General features: G+C 36.9%; 1 protein-coding gene across 1 annotated transcript in view; it reads right to left on the bottom strand.

Moving 5' to 3' along the window:
• GRAMD2B (GRAM domain containing 2B) overlaps nucleotides 1–20,285 on the bottom strand; it is a 38,833-nt gene that overhangs the window by 5,886 nt on the left and 12,662 nt on the right. The window contains exons 2-12 of the mRNA XM_034409982.3: nucleotides 17,835–17,957; nucleotides 14,384–14,471; nucleotides 11,612–11,678; nucleotides 10,018–10,121; nucleotides 8,148–8,243; nucleotides 7,569–7,640; nucleotides 7,070–7,150; nucleotides 5,417–5,528; nucleotides 4,971–5,093; nucleotides 3,812–3,899; nucleotides 2,952–3,056 (exon numbers count right to left, since the gene is read on the bottom strand). Coding sequence (XP_034265873.1) covers nucleotides 2,952–3,056; nucleotides 3,812–3,899; nucleotides 4,971–5,093; nucleotides 5,417–5,528; nucleotides 7,070–7,150; nucleotides 7,569–7,640; nucleotides 8,148–8,243; nucleotides 10,018–10,121; nucleotides 11,612–11,678; nucleotides 14,384–14,471; nucleotides 17,835–17,957 — 1,059 coding nt within the window. The remainder of the gene's footprint in view (nucleotides 1–2,951; nucleotides 3,057–3,811; nucleotides 3,900–4,970; nucleotides 5,094–5,416; nucleotides 5,529–7,069; nucleotides 7,151–7,568; nucleotides 7,641–8,147; nucleotides 8,244–10,017; nucleotides 10,122–11,611; nucleotides 11,679–14,383; nucleotides 14,472–17,834; nucleotides 17,958–20,285) is intronic.

The raw sequence follows: 20,285 nt of genomic DNA, 5'->3' as shown, positions 1-20,285 counted from the left end.
TTAGCATTACCCTAAAGCACTAAAACCAGTGGTGGTATTCAGCCGGTTCTATCTGGTTTAGGCGAATCGGTAGCTGCAGCTGCGGGAGGTTCCATCCACCTGCCTGGACATCATCACCTCCTGTTTTTGACATTCTGCGCATACGCAGAAGGTCCTGTGCATGTGCAGAGGTGTCATGCGTGCATGAAGCGAGCACGTGCACACTCACATTTGCGAACCGGTAGCGAAGGTAAGTGAATACCACCCCTGACTAAAACACTGTGTAAAGCATCACACAGTATAAGCATTTGTACAGCTGGGGTACAAGTAGAATCTTTACAGTGGCTAAGATGCTGAGCTTGTTGATCGAAAGGTCGGCAGTTCAGCGGTTCAAATCCCTAGTGTCGCGTAACGGGGTAGGCTCCCAGCTTCTGCCAACCTAGCAGTTCGAAAGCACGCAAAAAATGCAAGTAGAAAAATAGGGACCACCTTTGGTGGGAAAGTAACAGTGTTCTGTGTGCCTTTGGCATTTAGTCATGCCGGCCACATGACCACGGAGACGTCTTGGGACAGCGCTGCCTCTTTGGCTTTGAAACAGAGATAGCACTGCCCCCTAAAGTCGGGAACGACTAGCATATATGTGCGAGGGAAACCTTTACCTTTACTTTACACATATAAAATCTAACTCCGGTGCAATAATTTCAGTAGCAGATATTTTTGCAGAAATTCACTAAAGATTGTCTGTCTTCATGCTAGAAAAGTATCCACCTGCTAATTTTTTACAGTACAGTAATCCAATCGCAACGTGGTCAGGCATGAGTCTGAAGGGCCTCCAATTTTAGAAAAGGGAGCAACTGACACATTAGATGTACATGTGCAAATTGCCTTATGGCCATCAGCTATGACCTGCTGTTTGCACAAAAGGACACCGAAGACTCCTCAAAGTCTTGAATGTGGAAGCACAACCCCACTGAGAGTCAACAATGGCATAACTATTAAAACCACTAATGGATGAGTTAAAATAGTTCATGTAAAGACAAAAAAGTCTATCTACAGTGCTGTGCTATAATATAATAGGCAAGATATAATCTGCCAGGCTAGGACATCATCATTTACCAAGGGTCCCACATTGTGTAAGGTCTGTGGGATGAGGGCTAGGGCTTTTCAGTGGTGGACCCTACTCCTTGAAAGACGTTACCCCAGAAATGAGGATGGTCCCATCCTTTTTCACATATTAAACTGTATCATTTCAGTTGGCATGAAGCTTCTAGTTCAAGGGTGTCAAACTCGTATCGTCATGGTGTTGTCATGTGACATATTGTGACTTTCCCCCCTTTGCTAAACTGAACATGGGCATGGCAGCGGGTGACACATCTGGCCCACGGGCTGCGAGTTTTACAGCCCTGCTCTAGTTAGTTCTGATGCCTCATTTGCATTTAATTTTAATTATGGCTCTAACTGTTGTCTACTGATTGTGAAGCAAACATAACAATCATGAAGTGAACATCAGAAAGTGAACTCATGGTTTATAATGGATGGGTTTTTTTGCCCCAAAATTGGAAGTAAACACTGGTTTCTGTCAAAAAATGTCATAAATTGGGACCAATTTGTCATAAATTAGGATGTTGCAAACGGTCATAAATGTAGGCTGATTGCAAGCACTCAAAATGTGATTGTGTGTGATCATGGGTTGTTGGAACTTCAAATCTGGGTCATAAGTACCTTTTGGGGGGGTCTCTTATAACTTGGAAAGGTCACTAAGCAATTGGTCGTAAGTCACAAACTACTAAATGAAATATGTATATGGAAAAAGACTTATTTAAAAAATGCTGGATAAACACAAAGTCAATTTCTTTTTACTTATTTATTTATTTATTTATTTATTTATTTATTTATTTATTTATTTATTTATTTATTTATTTATTTATTGGTTCGATTTATATGCCACCCTTTTCCAGAGACTCAGGGCGGCTTACAATGCATTAAGCAATAGCCTTCATACTTTTGTATATACCTGCTTAGTAGGGCTTTCGCCCTATAATAAGTCAGCTTATTGCCCCCACAAACTGGGTCCTCATTTTACCTATCTCGAAAGGATGGAAGGCTGACTCAACCTTGAGCCTGGTGAGATTTGAACTTGTAGTAATTGCAGGCAGCTGGTGTTACTTAATAATGCTTTAGTCTGCTGCGCCACCAAGACTCTTATATAAAGCTCTTACATAAAAGAAGTGTGTATGGTGTAAAAATATAGTGTATGGTATAAAAACGGACCGGGCAGCATACTTTAGTAGTTTTGCAATTAACAACAAAAATAATAAATGTGCAGAAATAGCAAAAGCAGGAAACTAGCTAGGCAGGATATGGGCCCCATGTGATATAGCTCAAGTCTTGAATTTGTTAATAATTACGTTTTTATCCTTGGCAGCTGTGTGTTTTTATATTACGTATTTTTAAAATCTATTTTAGGGTTAGGGTTATAAATATAAATTTATAGAGTTTTAAATGTAAACAAACAAACAAACAAACAAACAAACAAATGTTTAAAAAGGGCAAGCCTGATTAAAGAATAAATCCGAAAAACACCAGAAAAAGTCAGAATCACAGCAACAATGTCGATATGGTTGATCAGTTAGATGTTACATGCTTGGACTTTCAGACTTTTGATAAAGACTCTCCCCAAGGATTTCTCAGAAAACTTACTACTCGGATGACTTATCTCTAGAATCATAAGCAGTCTATTTCTCAAGTTTTCATGTCCTGCTTGTATTTGGCCATTGTGAGAAGTGATATTGGACTAGTCAGATTCTCACCTAGACCATATCATCTTTCTTGTTTTTATTTGGGGAAAAAAAAAGTGTGGGTAGAATTTCTATAATATGATCACTGACTCCCTGCACCTGAGAAGAATGGTGAAGAATAATCAATAGAAAAGAATACAAAGGACACTGCATTTCAACAAAGAGTATCCTTACTCATTCATATGTGGGTCCACAGTAGAAGCCATGGATACAAGTTGCTCTTCCAAATGATGAACTTTATATCGCATATAGAATGTGGAACAAATGAGGATAAAAACACTGCATGAGAGTTGTAGAAGAAAAAAAAGAACATAAACAGGTGACTGCCCAGGTAAGATAAACTCATTTGTAGTATAGAAAACCTATTACAATATCAAAGCTCCTGTTACACTAAATTAGTAACATTAACCATGCTTTGTCAAATCCTGTGCCGATGTGCTTTAATTTTAGCTTAACTCATACGTGTAAACAGTTATTCAGAAGGAGGTTGGAGATACTGCTCCTTAAGACAGCCTGAATAGGGAAAGAGAAAGGTCCTTGTGAGACCAACAAGAAAAGTAAATGTTACTGGGTTGGGCTCTTGTCTGCTCCAGCAGTGAATAGCCTTGCCCTATTCAACAGGTTTCCTCAGAAATTTGCTCTGCTTTATCAATCCCCTTATCTGCTACTTGGATTGCATTGTTGCTACCTGCTCTACTTTGCCCGTAAACCTTGAAAATATCCATCAATCTTCTTTTCTGTTACCTCCAGGAGTCTAGCAAAACGCTTTTGGAAACGACACAAGCTTGTTATCCATATAACACAACTCAGAGTAATTTAGACAGATCACATTTTTCTCCCTCCATTTTCCCCAGTGGAAATGTTTACAGTGGAGCATATTCAGATCTTTATTTGTGTGTGGCAAGTATGAAAAAGAAATTCAGAAACCATTTATTTAGCCGCTGCACGTCCAGCTTTCAAAATATATTCCAGGGAAGATGCTCTCAGCCTTATGTTTAGCTTTGTAATTTGAGGAAATGGTTCTACATACTTACAGAATTGCATAAACAATGAGTATGTGAGTCACCGACAAAAATAATTGAAAATTCATTCTGTCGAAAGTTCCGAGGATTCCTGAAGAAACTATGAGATAAAAAGAAAAATTAACCTAGTCTTTGAAAAGGCTACGACTAAACACATACAATACTGGGAGACTAGAAATGCAAAATAACAAGGAGCTTCAAATTGACTGTTCTTTTTCTTCTCACCTATGAAATATATTAAATAAGTATGTTAATGTAAATTGTAGTTTAGTGTTGCTTAATTAAGGTGAACTAGCTTTGTCTAGTTAACATGAACATGGTAAATCGGGACACTTTTATATCTCAAAAAGCCTTGATTAAAATTTATAGCTTAAGTATATGATTACTGTATCAGCAGATTAGGTTCTCTCACCATATGGGAGTTGCATTCGAAGATGTAAACTGATCTGAATGGAAATATGTTCAGAATAACAAGGCAAAGAAAGGAATTCCAAAAATACTCAAAGCTACAATCTGTGGTTAAGAAATTGATCTGCAAGCATATGCAGACTCCCTGCTATAAATTAAAGGAAATTGGGAGATTACATGGGAAGTCACAGTCCTTTTATGTTGTTCTCACAGCTATAAATTAGGCCTCCTTCCCCCAATGTCTCTCATTCTTGCCTTTCTCCTACTTTTTCCATATAAATCCACATACCTTATCATTTCATTTCAATCTAGAGAACTGTACTTCAAAACTGATTTAAATAACAACCTGACATAAAACCCCCACCAATAATAAATAAATATTAGGTTGGAAAATAAGATCAGCATGCTAAGATCAAATGCAAGCAGGATAGAACAGATGAGAGAAAGAAAGAAAAGAAAATGAAGAATAAGACTGCCAAAGTATACTTAATCAAGAAATGTCACCTAGAAACAAGGAAAAGCAAGGAAGGACTGGAAATCATAAAGCAGTAAATAACAGCTACTGCCAAGAAAATAAGCAGATATGAAATTTGAATTGCAGCCTATAGGCAGAATCTCCAATTTCAGTCAAATCAGAAAGGTTTCTACTTATCCATCAATGAAGAGGCTGCAATGAACCAATCAACATCTGACAATGAGGAAACTATACAATTCTGGGCACAGTTATGGGTCAACCCAAAGAAATACAACCAGATTTACTTACTGTTTCCTGAAACATTCCTGATTTGATCATCACGCCTACATTTAGACTGTACATCTTTATAGATATCTTTCGTGTCTGTCTTGGAACTTTTGAAATGGGACTGCTTATCAGTCTCATGGTAATCTGTTGGAGAAGAAGAAACGTATACTAGAAGCAAATGTAGGGCATTTGAATAGTTTTGAGACCAATAAATGCCAACAAAGTACTTTGATAGATCTAAACAATGTTTGCACTACCCATTCTTTGTTGAAGTGTTCCAAATGTCTAGACCACAGATGTCAAACTCATGGCGTCAAGTTGCCATTTGTGATGTATTTTCACGGAGTTGGGATGGGTGTGGCTTGCACGTGACGCATTCAACCCGCAGACCGCCAGTTTGACACCCCTGGTCTAGACTAAAGGGTTGTGTTTTAAGATAGCTGAGAAACAATTGTTTAACAGCAAACCTTGAAAGTGTTCCAATTCTGGGCTTTGAGAACCGGTGCTGCTGGATTCTTCCATCTCCTGTCTACGTCTCTGTATGATGCCATCCAGTTCAGAGAAATCATGATTGAAATCCTGGAAAGGGTCAATGTATCAGAAATGCCAATTAATTATCAATTTGTTATTTTCCTCTGTACCCACAAAGTTGAAAACAATGACAATAAAAATGTTCTCAGTATAGACCTACTTCCACATATTCCATAAAACATAGTGAGGCTTACATACAGTATATATAATAGGGATACAACAACTTTAGGCTTTAGGACACCATCCGTCCAAACCCCGCTAAAAATACCAACTTGTAATGTTTAATGTTATAAATAAAATGGACATTCTTTTAATTAATATACATTAAATGTAATACATTTAATTACTTGAATTTTAATTACATTTGCTTAGTTCCCACCTCCCCATCCCATCTGCTGTTGTGTGTCCTCCAGCCTATCATTCAAAGTTGAAGGTGGTTTTCAGCCTGAAAAATATTCTACGATTGCAGCCAAAGTATATCTTAGCCTAATGGGTAGAACAGTAAGACTGTAGATGGCAGACTAAGCTTCCAGGTGCATAAATGTCACCAATTGATTTTCATCAAGCCATGCCATTTCAAATAATTTAGTTTGCAGATAATATCATTTCTTTTACATCTTTGAAATTGATGGGAAGGAATATTAGACCTTGAAGAGCTGTGCAGATGTTACTTAATCTTATTGTTTCTGTGATGAAATGTAATAGGCTGGATTCCCAGGTGGCAGAGGGTGCATTCCAGAGGAATAAGAGACAACTCAGTCCAGATATTTGGTTTGAGAGAAAGCAGGTGAAAGTAGTCTCTCTCAAACAGTTCTCTGAATGTCTGGTAGATGCTGATAGGAGAGTGCTTAGTCTGACAAGATTCTGTCTGTAGGTATGCAAACAATAAAGAACTCAGCGTGGAAGAATTATCAGGTGTCATTTTTTAATTTGGGGGCCTAACTATAAATTTATATGTGTGAATGTATGTATGCATACAGATGATATGGGGTAAAATTCATGCCTCTGGTAAAGTAGACTTTAGTTCTAGTATGTGTTAGAAGGATCTTTGCAGAATTATGTCACGTACATGAATTGTTCCCTTTTCTGTATGAGGAAGTATTGTACATTTTAAGTAGAGTCACCTTGGTGAGATGGGCGGCATAGAAGTCTAATCAATAAAAAAGAAAAATAATTCATGCTTTCATCACCTCATGGCTGAATATTGTAATATGCCAAGGCTCAACACTTGGCTATCTTTGAAACCATCACTTTCTCAGGTTGAATGTGCCCATGCAATAATAGGCGGGAGAGAAATTTTATTATGGGTCCCTTCAAAGAGTAGGGAGTTTTGAAGATATGGATATTCAGGAAATGTTTAGGGACAATGAAAATTAACCTACAAATAAGACATCGACTAGATATCTGTTGACATATTTTGATAGCAATTAAATTGCTATTGCTGATCATAAACCACTCAGAGTCATCAGAAACCATAAAAATTCTAGTACATAAATAAAATTAATAAAAAAAAATTTTTATTTTATAAAAAAGCTATTTCTAATGTAGTTCTCCACTATAAATGTTTTTCTCTTCAAAAATAAACTTACCAGAGGTAATGTTGTAGGACGATCAGCTCTGAAACTACTTTCTAGGGGAGAAGGATTAGGACTGTTGCCAACACTCGCATCCTGAAATGTGCAATTTTAAAAATTACACAGTTGGAGTAGGATTAACTAAGTAATACTAGGAATAGTCACAGGTATACAGGTAGAACTTGCTTAACCACTGCCCTGCTTAGCAACTATTCAGGGTTATGGCATGGTACTGAAAAAGTAATCATCTTTCCTATTACCTATTCCTATTGGTATCTTATGACTATGTAATTTTATTGCTTGCATGTATACTGAGAGTTTACACAAATTCCTTGTGTGTCCAATGACACTTGGCCAATAAAGAATGTTCTGTTCTATTCTGTTCTGTTCTGTTCTGTTCTGTTCTGTTCCGTTCCGTTCCGTTCCGTTCCACTCCATCCCACCCCACCCCACCCCACCCCACTGACTTGTCCTCACATGTATGACTTACAAATCTGAAGAAAGTTTTACTTACTTCTAGATGACTGCAAACCAATTTTAGCAGTTTGTAAACAGTGTCTCTGGACAAAAAAGAGACGAACATGTACTGTAAAGAAAACCACCAACAAATATCATTTAAAACCAGGGAAGACTGGTAGAGCTTGCCTTTCCTATTATTCTCCTAAAGAATATCACATTAATTAAGGATCTGAGGCATCTATATACCACGTGCAATCCCATGTACTCAGCTGACTTTTAATCATCTGCCTTTCATAATTGAAATTTATGAGAGGCTCTCTGGATTGTTACTTTGTGCCAAGACTTTCATCAAGTTAGCACATTTCTGCCTGAGCAAGATCAGCTTCAACATGATATATTAAGAATGCTTTATCTTTATTTATTATGTAATCACATTCAGCGCCACTTCCTATATTTGGAAATGATATTCGGAAAGAGCGCAGAACATAAGAGAATAACTATAAAAGAGGAATATATGATTTCTAGTTCATATAGCCCTTAATTTTTATTCTCAATTATACTCCCAGAAACAGGGGTACAGAAATACAAACAACCAGCATAACAAAATTATGAGGTAAATAAAACGTAAACCTACCCTATCCGAGACTGTAGTAATAATTAGAGCATTTGGCACTAACAGGGCAGTTTTAGTCTTCTTTATTAGTGTTACAGATAACACTGGTATAGTAATCTAAAATGAAAGCATAATAATTGTTACAAGTTGAAGATGTCAACTTAATCAGCAAAATGATGGTTATGCAGCAGAACCCATGCAAAGAAGTGAATAGTGGTTTTTATAATGTAATTTTTGCTGTGCGGATACCTAGATACTTTCAGATAAAGCCTGGCAGCTATCTTTTTAGATTTAAGCTAATTTGAGTGCCAATTTGATGCCTATGTTACATTATGACAAAAATAATAAAACATGTAAATGAAATGGATGTTATCTTAAAATTATTATGTTTCCATCTGTGATGAATGTAAGAGGCCTGCAAACTACTTTTGATATGCATTGTGTGTTTTGATATTTATCATTTAAAAATATACAAAAAAAATGTTTTTAACACACACAGCTCCACTACATTATGTTCTGACCTCTATTTCACCCAAAAATACAGTTACAACAATGCTAATTATTAGGAAATGGAGGCAGATTGATTAAAAATGTCATAAAAAGGAATGGTTGGCAAAATTCTTTATAATTAAGCAGTTTTCTAATACTGCAAAATATTCAGCTAAATCTCATTTTGATTATATCCAGCTGGGAAACACTCCATGTATTTGTTTTCTTCCTGACAATGTTAGAACCAAATAAATAGTTCAAAAACTTGCCGTGAAGGAAAGGATTTTTAAAAATGCAATTAGCTGAGTACTTCTCTGAGAATAAAATCATACTGGAGAAATCGTGATTTGCTTACAAGTAACGATACAAATTGCATCTTCACATAATGCTAAGGCAGAATCTAACTATAGTTTGTTATAAAGCAAGAAACACACATTATAGTTGGAAGTTCAGGCTGAACATCTTAAATTGCCTCCTGTTCCAGGGCTAGTGAAATTCGATTTATGAATGAAGTTTTAAAGCCTGCTGCTTTCTTACGGTTTTGCCTCTACAAAGTAGGAATTTACCATTGAAATTATTGGTCAAATAGCCAATAGAAACAATTTCACGGTAATCTTTTGAATAGCTCACGTGCTGTAAAGATGTCTTATTTTCTACTTATATAGTGCATATGACAGATAGCAGTGGTCCCCAACCTTTTCAGCTCAGCAACCAGCGGAGGTGGCGGCTGGGAAAGAGAGGGGATGGTTTTGCACACGTGTGCATACTGCTTTCATTAATGCAGCTTTGTGTGCGCATGCGCGCACGCTTGTCCACCACTTCCACAGGCCTGGTTTCCAATGGGCTGTGGCCTGGCACTGGGCCTCAGCCTGGGGTTGGAGACCCCTGCCACATAGCATTAGCATTTGCAACTATCATTTGTGTGCATATTAAATAAAAATCAGGCATGCATAATGGACCTTTAGCACATGATTAAGCTATATTTATTTACGAATAAAGGCAAATATATGTATCCCAGGATAATGATGCGAGTTCGAATATGGGTTGGTCACCGAAACCAGAGATTAACTCTTCCAAGCTTTCGGACTCATGCTGGAAGCCATCTTCAGAGAATTTCTCTCTACTGGAATGCATGCTTTGGGCTGTTCTGCGAGTCATGCTTATGTGATGCCTTCCTATTGGCTGAAAGGTGTGTTGATGGCTGGCGATTGGCTGTCATTTTCTTGTGCTGCTAAGCACTCGGCTCCTAAGTATTTGATAAACTGATGGTAATTCAGCACTCCTATTAATTGACAAGGGGCTAGTTTCCCAGGCTTCAATCAATTCCCTGGCTATCTTTGTACCTGCATGGCCAATATTTACGTTTTATTTATTTAAATATATTATATTTATTATATTTTACCTTGATATCCTTGCCAAAGACTTTGGAATAGAAGCAAATCCAGTTCTCTGATACATATAGCTTCCCTTGGTACATAATTTCTTTCTGTAAGGCACAGGTGAAATCTACAAAGATCACATGAGTAATGTTATCTAACTGGGAATATGTACAACCTGGTCAGGCAATGTATCTAACACACACTATATACCTAAGACAATTTTCTTAAAACAAATATTGCAAATCCAAAGGTATTTCTGAGAGGGGAAAACCCTCTGCAAAGATTAAAAAGATTTGAAAAATATTCTAGTTGTCTCAGAATCTACATTTTGGATATGAATATCCAAAAGAGCTGAAAGAGAGAGCTATTCAATACTAAATACCAGTAGTCTCATTTAGCAACTACAATTGGGACCAGCAATTTGGACGTTAAGCAAAGCTGTCATTGTGAAACCATGACTGTTTATGCTCTTACTATAATTTTCTTTTGCTTTACAGACCTGTAAAAGTCATAGATGTGAGGATTTGTCACAATTTTTTTTCATCACTGTTGTAACAGTGTTGCTAAATGAGGCAGTCACTAAATGAGGAGTACCTGTACTGGGATTTTACATGAGAAAGCAAACTCACAATTAGAATGTGCTATGAACCAGAACTGTATTGTGTGTGTATATATGTCAACAAAAGGAAGCCACTATACCGGGCATAAGCAAAACTCTCCATAACCCTAATATCAAAATGCTGCAAACATTACTGGTTGCTGCCTTCTTATTTAGATAAAGTTCTCTTATACTGTGTCCTGTGCATGATCCATCTTTGTTTTCCCTTTTTGCCATCTGGCAGAATTTGTTTAAACAAGCTATTCTTTATTGAGTTGCTTTTCTCTGCAGAAGAGGATGTCCCTAAAAATGCTAAAGTAAGTTAATAAACTCAGATCTGTGACCTTAATTATTGGATTAGAAATCTCCTGCAGATTGGCAACTTCTGCCTGAAACCAGGGTGGATTTGATTTAAATCGAGTTGATTTAAATCACAATTTAAATCATGATTTAAATCACTAGTAAAAAGGCTTGATTTAAATCAACTCGATTTAAATCATAATTTTTAAAGAGCAACTGTCATCTCTGCTACTCCTTTGACCCACTGTTGACTCACCGATAGTCCCAGTGTTGCAGAATATACAGCCTCATGCTACATAACTAAGCTCCATTTCATGCTGAATAAACCAAATTATTTATGTATCTTAAATAGAAAACTATCTTATGATAGATTTTTACCCCAAAAGTTTTTTATTAAAATAAATTCGATAAAAATAAAAAAAATCCGATTTAAATAAAAAAAATCCGATTTAAATAAAAAAAATCTGATTTTTTTGATTTTTTTAAAAAAATCATTGATTTTTATCCACCCTGCCTGAAACTGACCAGACCTTAATCAGTTTCACACTGAAGGCTTTTTGTTTTCAGTTTCCAGATTAGAAAATGAATTTTTATTATTGTTTATTACTGTTGTATTTGTGAATGGTTGCTATCCAAAGCAATTACCAAACAAGGATTACCTGTAGAAAACATGACTGACAAAAATGCAACATAACAGATAAAAATGGTATTCTGCTTACTTTGTCTCAAGGGTTCATCAATTGGGACATCCAGAAACAGCTTGTGAAAATGAGCATTTGCCTTAAACTAAAGCAAAACAAATAAACAAACCAGATTTTGGTTACTGCTATTTTATTTTAACAGTCCTCACCCTTGATTGCCTAGTTTATTATTAAATCCTGGGAATAGTTTTTTCATCAGCAGATGGAAAGGACTGAAACTGTACTATATTGAGTGCACATACTTTTCAAAAACAGAATGAAGAAATCCGTAGGAACATGAGACACATAAAAAAAAAAAAGTGAAGGGCTTGGTGTATTTGCAGTTGCCATCTTGACTTTTTTGACTTTCTGCCTCCACCAATCAGGATCAAAATCTGATATTCTGGAAAGGTCAGTTTGTTCCTGTTCCAGGCTGGAAGCAGAGTTTATACACTCAAAAGGAATTCTCCTCTGTATGTACTAGGTAGAATTATTTTGATCACAATTATTTTCCAGGGTTGGCACAGTGTTTATACATAAAACTTAAACACACAACAAACTGTGCCTAAGGGCATAAGACTTCTTAGTCTTTCTTATCTGCTAAGAGTACAATAAGGCATAGTGCTGTAGTTCCTCAAGTGGTTCATTATTCCAACAGGATCAGAATCAATAAAATTATAATTATTTGATGATTCGGGCTTACCGTATTTTTTGGAGTATAAGACATACCCCCCCCAAAAGAGGGTGAAAATTTGGATGCATCTTATACACGAAATGTAGCCACTCCCCCCCAACCTCCCCCCACTCTTTGGCCTCTGCCTCTCAGCAATTTATTTCCTTGCAGCAAACAGCCTATTTCAGCTTCAGCACAGCCTGATTAGCACAAGCAGTTGATTGTCGGTTGGATCGGCCTTCTGACCCTCAGCTGTTTCAGGCTGCAGGGATTGCCATTGCATATTGCGTGCGGGCCTCCGCTGTTTGCTGCAAGGAGGCAAATTGCAGGGAGGCAGATTTTTTTTTCTTGTGCTAATCAGACTGTGCTGAAAATGAAACTAAAGTAGACTGTTTGCTGCAAGGAGGCAAATTGCTGTGAGGCAGAGGCAGATTTTTTTTTCTTGTTTTCCTCCCCAAAAAAGGTAGGTGTGTCTTATAGTCCGGAGCATTTTATACTCCGAAAAATATGGTAGTTATATGTGGATACAGTCAACATCAGATGAATTTATTTCAATTTTGGTTAGCATATTGGTAAACCAGTCATTGCATTTTATCAGCCATGATAAATCGCTTGCCATATTGAGTAAACCTAGTCAATTGAAGCTTATTCAATGAAGATAAATCCAGATATATCAAAATTAGGCATAATTTTGTTTTGTTTTGATAAATCATGAACAGAGCTTTTACTGTATGCATACTGACATTTTAAGAGTAGTGTAGGATTATTTGATATATGTTTGCATTCATTCCTTCAAGAGCTACGTATAGGTTGCTCCAAACCTCAGGCCCCATAGTTTCATGACATAAGCAGCTCTTTACATTGCAGGTAATACTTGGGGAAAGGTAAATGCTGAATACATTTGTGCCCAACCGTCTTCCTTTCTTGAATTCCTATCACCACCCTCTGACTTTTGCAAGCCATAGTTTAACCTAACAAACCACCCTTGCTTAGGATCACATATTTAAACAAACAAAAAATGATGGAGTATGAGCTGTAATGGCTGGTTGGCTTCACACAATATGCTAATTCAAAAACATATTTTACTTTAACGATGGGACAGCAGCAGATCTCTTGGCCTGTTCTTGGTTGTAAGCACGTACAACCTGCCTATGGTTGTCTCTTAAACAATTCAGCAGTGTTGACCCAACTTATCCAGACTGCATTATAAGCCACTGTTTGTATTGTGCTCAATGTCCATGTCACAGGTAATTTAGACAGCACTTTAATTATGCAAAGCCATGTAGCACTAATGGCTACCAAAGCTCAAATGTTGATAATAATGCAGCTGTTAATGAGAAATAGAGCCCTGTTTCATCCTAACTTTAATAAGGAGTAAGAGTATGAAAACAGCCTGCATCCTTTGTCACCATTCTTCCAATAGCATCAACGCATAGAGCCAAATATATAGGGATATATTATAATTGCCATTATCGGGTGGCATGGAAAATCTGAACAAGATCCATGTTGGTCTCTATTAAACCAGTGCAAATCCTTGAAATAGCTCTTGTGGAATGCATAGGAACAGGATGAAGAGCCCAGTTGTTCTTCTCTTCCCTTATATAGCACAACCTTTTCCCACATCCAGCCTCTCTGCTCAATACCACCCATCAAAAGCCAAGTGAGCAGCAGCAGCTGCTGCTGTCTTTCTTTCACCATGGGGACAGCTGTCTTGATTTAGCATCACACTGTGTACTATTGCCTGGAATCAAGACAAGTTGGAGAATGTGGGACACAAAGGGAGAATGAGAGAAGAGGAAGGAAGGGTGGGTAGATTTGCATTTAAAAGCTGGTCCATGTGAACCAGAGCAAGCAGGTTAGACTTAGCACCCCTGCATAAAACTACTGATTTAATTGTTGAACTTTAGTTTAATATGAGAACCAATTCAGAGGATAAAGTGCATCTAAGGATCAGCTCTTACAGATTCCAAATGTGGTCCCTTGTTTATAAATCAGGATTACGGGGTAGATGGGAAAAAGTGGTATTTCAACACTGACGTGCTATCCCAGCCTGATGTTCTGTGCAGTACTTTTGTTGTTCTGCCACAACCAGGATCTTCAACATTTCAGATATTAAACAGATGAGTATTTCTCAGTACCTGGTTTGAGGTATGCTTCTTCTTTTCAGCCTTTGAGTCATTCTTGCCATCTAACATCAAGAAGTTATTATCCACAATTGTCTTCGACCTAAAGGAAACCCCATTATAGTGCTGTTACATTATTCTCATTTTATAAAGATAGGTTTTTCACATTAACAAGTTTAGCCAAGTTGAATGAATTTCTCAGTAAAGCATGCCCTTAAAGATACTTATGAAACAATGTGAATTTCTTGCTTCTGATTGTGAAGAGAATGACTTTCATGGCTTTGCTACTTCAATGCTCTATAGCCTTCTCTGGCTATATAGGATCAGAAGCCTCTTTCAGCTCTTGCAAATACTGGAGAAAAGGAGGTAAACAAGAAGTAGGCTGCAAGGTGATGTAGTCTGCTTCATTGAGGAAAAATGTGTTGCCTTTTACCTCTAATGAAGAAAACTGCAATAGCTCTGTCGGTTAAGCCTTTCATCAAAACTTCTATTCTTAATTTATGACTGTTCATTTAATAGTAATCGGATGTTATGATGGCTTTGGAAAAAATGACTTATGACCTGTACTTACACGTCCAACTGATGTACCACCTTCTCAGTCAAATGGGGGCTTGGCAATCAGCTCATATTTATGACAGGTTGCAGTGTCACATGATCACAATTTGTAACATTTTTTGGGGGCCAATTTCTCACAAAAAAACCCACCAAAAAAAGGGGAAGCTGGATTCATGTAACTACCGTATGATTCTCTTAATGACTGTAGAGATTTGCTTAATGGCCACTGCAAAAATTGTTATAAAATTGGGTCCAACTCAACTTACAACCATAACAACTTATGATGGAAATTCTGTTCCCAAATGTGGTTGTAATTGTGGACTATCTAAACCTTTAAACTGGATGCTTAGTATTAACAGATCTATCTACTTAGTCATGTATCTCGCACATTGTAAAGAATCTATATAGTAGTATAATCAGGGGTGGGTTCTAAATTTTTTTACTATTGGTTCTGTGGGCGTGGCTTATTTTGTGGGCATGGCTTGATGGTTATGTGACAAGTCTTTAGGATTTAGCAGAGGTACTGGTCTACCAGGCTTTTAACTGGTAGAACTGTACCGGTCTACTCATTTATTTTTTCAGGCACCGGTCTACTCATGTATTTTTGCAGGCACCGGTCTACTCATTTGTTTTTGGAGGCACCAGTCTACCACCAAACCACTGATCAGCTGTAGGGTGGCCCTTTGAAGCCCCAAGGCAAGAGCTTAAACAGTTTTTTTCCTTATAGCCCATCAGCTATATAGCCCATCAGACTCAGGAGGCAGCAATAGATTGGGGGTGGGGCCAAATAAAAGGTAAGAATAACGTGAGGGGGGGGGGTTGGGGGGTGGGGGGGCAGGGGCAGAACTGGTTCGGTGACATCATATTGTCACCGCTACCAGCTCAGCGGAACTGGGCCGAACCAGGAGGAATCCACCACTGAGTATAATGATGCCTATACTAGCATTTCCCTACCTGAACTTCAGTTCCTTGCATTCCCCTCCAGTTTGGCCATTACTGACAATTCTGGGAGCTAAATATCACATTTCTGGAGGTTAAGAAAATTTGAGTGGTCAAATTTGTCACAATAAAGCACTGTGCATTATGGACCAATGCAATTCAACTTGTAAATAGGAGTCATGACACAATTTCCTTTTTGAAGAGTTCTGCATCATCTTACAGCCTTCACTATACTGTGCATTCACAAAGCTTTTCTGGCTACTGGAAGAGCCACAAAAAGGTTGTCAAAGGGACTTTGCAGCAGCAGAAGTGAAGCAACTCCATCTCTTTGCTTTCACAAGTGAGGAGATCCCACTGCTTTGAACGGCTATGCTTTGAATGAATCTTCAACATAGCAAAGCACTTCTTTGAAACTTTGCACAAACCTAATACTGTGAAGTATCTTGAGTAGACTGAACATTTTGACACAGCCAAGAATGTGACTGAAGAGTCCACCCTTCTCACAGGCAACATTCTTCTCATTTCATTTGACTAAATCCTTTCCTGACCTCTAATTAATGGAAATACTCCCTTCTTTTCAAGTTTTTACAATGGCAAAAACTTCAATTCTGCCCCAAAGCACAGTTGGGTACTTCTGTCAAACAGAGAAGAAAAAAATACACACCACTCTCAAAGAGATAATTATAAGGATATACAGAAACATAGGAAAAAGGAAGGAAATATAAACCACACTGTGATATACAAGCAAACAAAATACAAGACAAATACTTAGTGGAATGAAACAAATAAAACGTTAAAAAGTTATGATATTTATATAATTACTTACCAAGTACATATAAATTATATTAAAGTAACCAAAATATCTTTACAGTCCCCAAGGCATGTCACAACTTTTGAGCACCCCTAATGTTTGGAAATTGAAAGTTGAAAAATTTGACATGCCCTAAATTGCATAATATGTTCATATATGCAATAAGGAAAAATGTGGTATGGGTAAATGCTTGTTATTGGATTGAACCAGCATGGAATCTTGGATCAGTTTATGAGAGAACAAAGTGAAGAAATCACACATATCTACTGAAATCTAAATTATGAGTATAAGGGTGGCTATAGATGCCCCTCTTGGCTCTCAACAAGCTCCATATCTCATCTGAATTAAATTTTATGATTGTTTTAAGTTTGAAAAATGCTGCATCATCTTGATGTCCAAAAATGGTCTTGAGATCCATTGTGTACCCAGTGGCATTCTTAGAAAATAAAAAAGGACAGGGAGCTATTGGAGCTCCATACAGCCATTTTGTGAGCGAGCCTATGTCAAGTTCTCAAAATGTGTTAGTTAGCCTCCAAAACTTGGGAATGGCTCTCTTAATGTAATTTTTCTGAAGAATTATTATTTGGAAAACCGGCAAAATCCCAACATTTGTTTCTAGTTTCAAACGGCATTATTTCATTTTCCAACAGTCATGTTAGTTTTGCTGCTCTAAGAAAGAGAAGAGGAATTCGTGCACTTATATACAGGACTATTCACAATTCCAAATATATGCCATCCAAAGAATTAAAACCAGATGTTCTAGAAATAAGAAGAGCAAGAACCTGTAAACAATTAGGAGAAATGTGTAATTGCATCCAGATTAATTTACTTCCAGCCCTTCTATACTTTCAAATGCAGTGCTTGGCATCTGCAAATTAGTCAGGCACACACAGAGATGTGATGGTTGGATTTGCACAGATGTCCTTGCTCTCTCCCTATTGGGCTGGGAACTGGGAGAGACTAATATAAAAGGGAAAGCCAGATCTTACAGAAAAGGTTCAAAGTTTATCCTGATCAGAGATAATGTAGAAACTTAACTCAATGAATTCAAAGATCTCCAACATTCACAAAATACGTTGTCATTTTTCTTTAGTAGAGATTTAACCATTTATCTAATCTAAAAGTTTATCTAGTTGATTCTAGATGAATCTAGTTCATTACCGTGCAAGTGCAACTTTTTTCTGGTCTTCAAAACAATCAGCCTCATTAAATGATATTTGTGGCACCCCAAAGCCTGGTTTTCCTGATTTCTTCTTTTCTTCTGTTCCATTTTCATTTTCTGAACTGTAAGAAAGTAATATAATTTGTTAGGGCCAAAAGATACAAAGCTTCAATTACAGTTGCCAATTCCAACCACATACCTGTATAGCTTATGTTTTGAACGGTGACATTTGAAGAACTAAAATTTTTTTTTAGATACTTCAATTCATTATGTTAGAGTAAAGAACCAGAAGATCTGACTTTCCTTACATGTATCTAAAAGATCCAAAATGGAGCGAGCGTCTTCCCCCCCCCAAACTCTTGAGATAGGACCAAATTAACCATCATGAAGTGAAGTGGAAGCAAAGAGCAAATGCAGAAAATACCACTGTAAAGCAACATGGAGTCAGTTGTACTTACATGCTTACTATATTTATTATCAAGCCAATTTTTTTTCTAGTTTCATTGGTGCCATTCATATTTTTTTTCTTTCATTATTCAAAAAGGGAAATCAAATTATATTCCTAGCTGCTTAGTTCTCATGGTTAAGTCATGGCTTCAACATCCTGGATTATTAGTGAAATGGTTTTAACATACTTCCCGTGCATGCTAAAGACCCTGCCCCTTTGACCTTTTGGAGTCATTATTTGAGCTATATTAACAACATACCTAAGAAAATCAAAGAAAATAATCTCAGTAAATACACTGCTCATTCAAGTAGCTTGTATTGTGAGTCTGGCTCCCAGTTTTAGAAAGCACATGGTGATGGGTAGGTTTTCTAAGATGCATACAAGGGTTGGTGATCTCCCAGCTGCAAAAATTATGATACAAAGAAATCCATTTCTGCCAGGTGGTGCATAGGAGAACAAAGGTGTACATAATGAAGTAGAAATGAAATGTTTTTTTTTTCAATAAATGCTGAAATGTGGCAAAATGGACTTTTTTCACTACTAAATTAAAACTACCTCAAATCAAACTTGTCATCTGGGTGCTTCCTATAGTGTAGATATGTATAACATATCAGTTATGCAGGGGGAAACAAAAAACAATATACAATATACAATATACCCTATTCTGAAACTACTCTCTATATCTATCGGTGCTGGAATAGGACTAAAATAACCTAGATTCAAAACCTCACTCAGATAGCTCACTGACTTTGGGTCAGTCTTTAGATTGATGTAGCTCTCATGATTATTGTTCTTAAGGAAAAAAATAGGAAAAACAACCTTAGATTGCATGGACTTATTTAGGAGTCAAATATATATTTAAAGGCAACCCCACTTAGGAGAGAAGAGACAAACACTACCTTGAGTTATCAGACAACAAACAGAAGATAAATGCAATGCACAGAGGCAAATAAAGCAAGAGCTATAAGAGAGAGTTTTGAAATAAAATGATTTTGTTGTGCTTGTACTATATTTCTCATTCACAATCTGAGATGAGATGGTTGCCTAATGATCCTATATACTGAGTATATATATCCTATATACTCCGACAATTTGCGGGGAAAGAGAATAGAGATCAAGGATGATAGGGAATCAAGACTGTCAGTTTTTTAAATGAACATTCAAGTATGAAAGACACTTGAATCCATTCACATGGAAGTTAACCTTCACTGATTTGAAATAAGCACATTTACGGTGGCCTCTTTCATGGCCGCTGTAAAATGAAGTTTAAATCATTTTTTAAAATAAGTTTTGCTTGCTTGTACATCCCTGCTGTTTCCAGGGCTTTCACCAGTTAATTGGAATTAATTTCCCTTTAACAGAAATAGCTGAAAATGGAGAATTCTTTCTTCTTATATTCCACACCATAAAAATGTCAGAATAATGCAACATGCCACTTGGATTTTTGACAGTCTGTTTACCTGTTGTTTCTTATATCGCCTGAAAACAAAGCTCAACAGTTTGGAATAAGATGTCTCATCGAAAAATGTTTCTCCTTCCATGATTTTTCTTTCGGATCCCCTGAGATAGTAAGTCTTTAATACTGACATAGATAAACGGTCTTTTAGCCAAGGGATTCATAATCTAAGTTATACATGGCAGGGGAAAGGGAGGAAAATAGCCAATTATGAAATCTGCCTATTACTACTGCTATCTAAGAATATTATCATCATTGTTTCTGTTAAAATATTTTCTAGGTAGAAATATTAGTATATTTTGAATGATTTGATTTGTTTGGAAGAACTGGTCATATAATTGATAACAAAACCTTCAAGCATGGATATCTGCAGAGAGAAAATGACCTGATGGCTCCTGATGCTACAGAAATAAATTACACAATCTTTAATACTTGCATGATGATATTAGAATATGTATGATATAATTGTGGATCCATACCTTACACTGCTGGTACAGAGCTACTGCCCTAGCAATATTTTGATTTTTATCAGTTTGCAATAGCATA

The sequence above is a fragment of the Pantherophis guttatus genome, chromosome 2, assembly GCF_059756535.1.
Source record: "Pantherophis guttatus breed Tessera chromosome 2, ASM5975653v1, whole genome shotgun sequence".
NCBI classification, from domain to species: domain Eukaryota; kingdom Metazoa; phylum Chordata; class Lepidosauria; order Squamata; family Colubridae; genus Pantherophis; species Pantherophis guttatus.
This window is presented reverse-complemented; position numbering and strand designations above follow the sequence as displayed.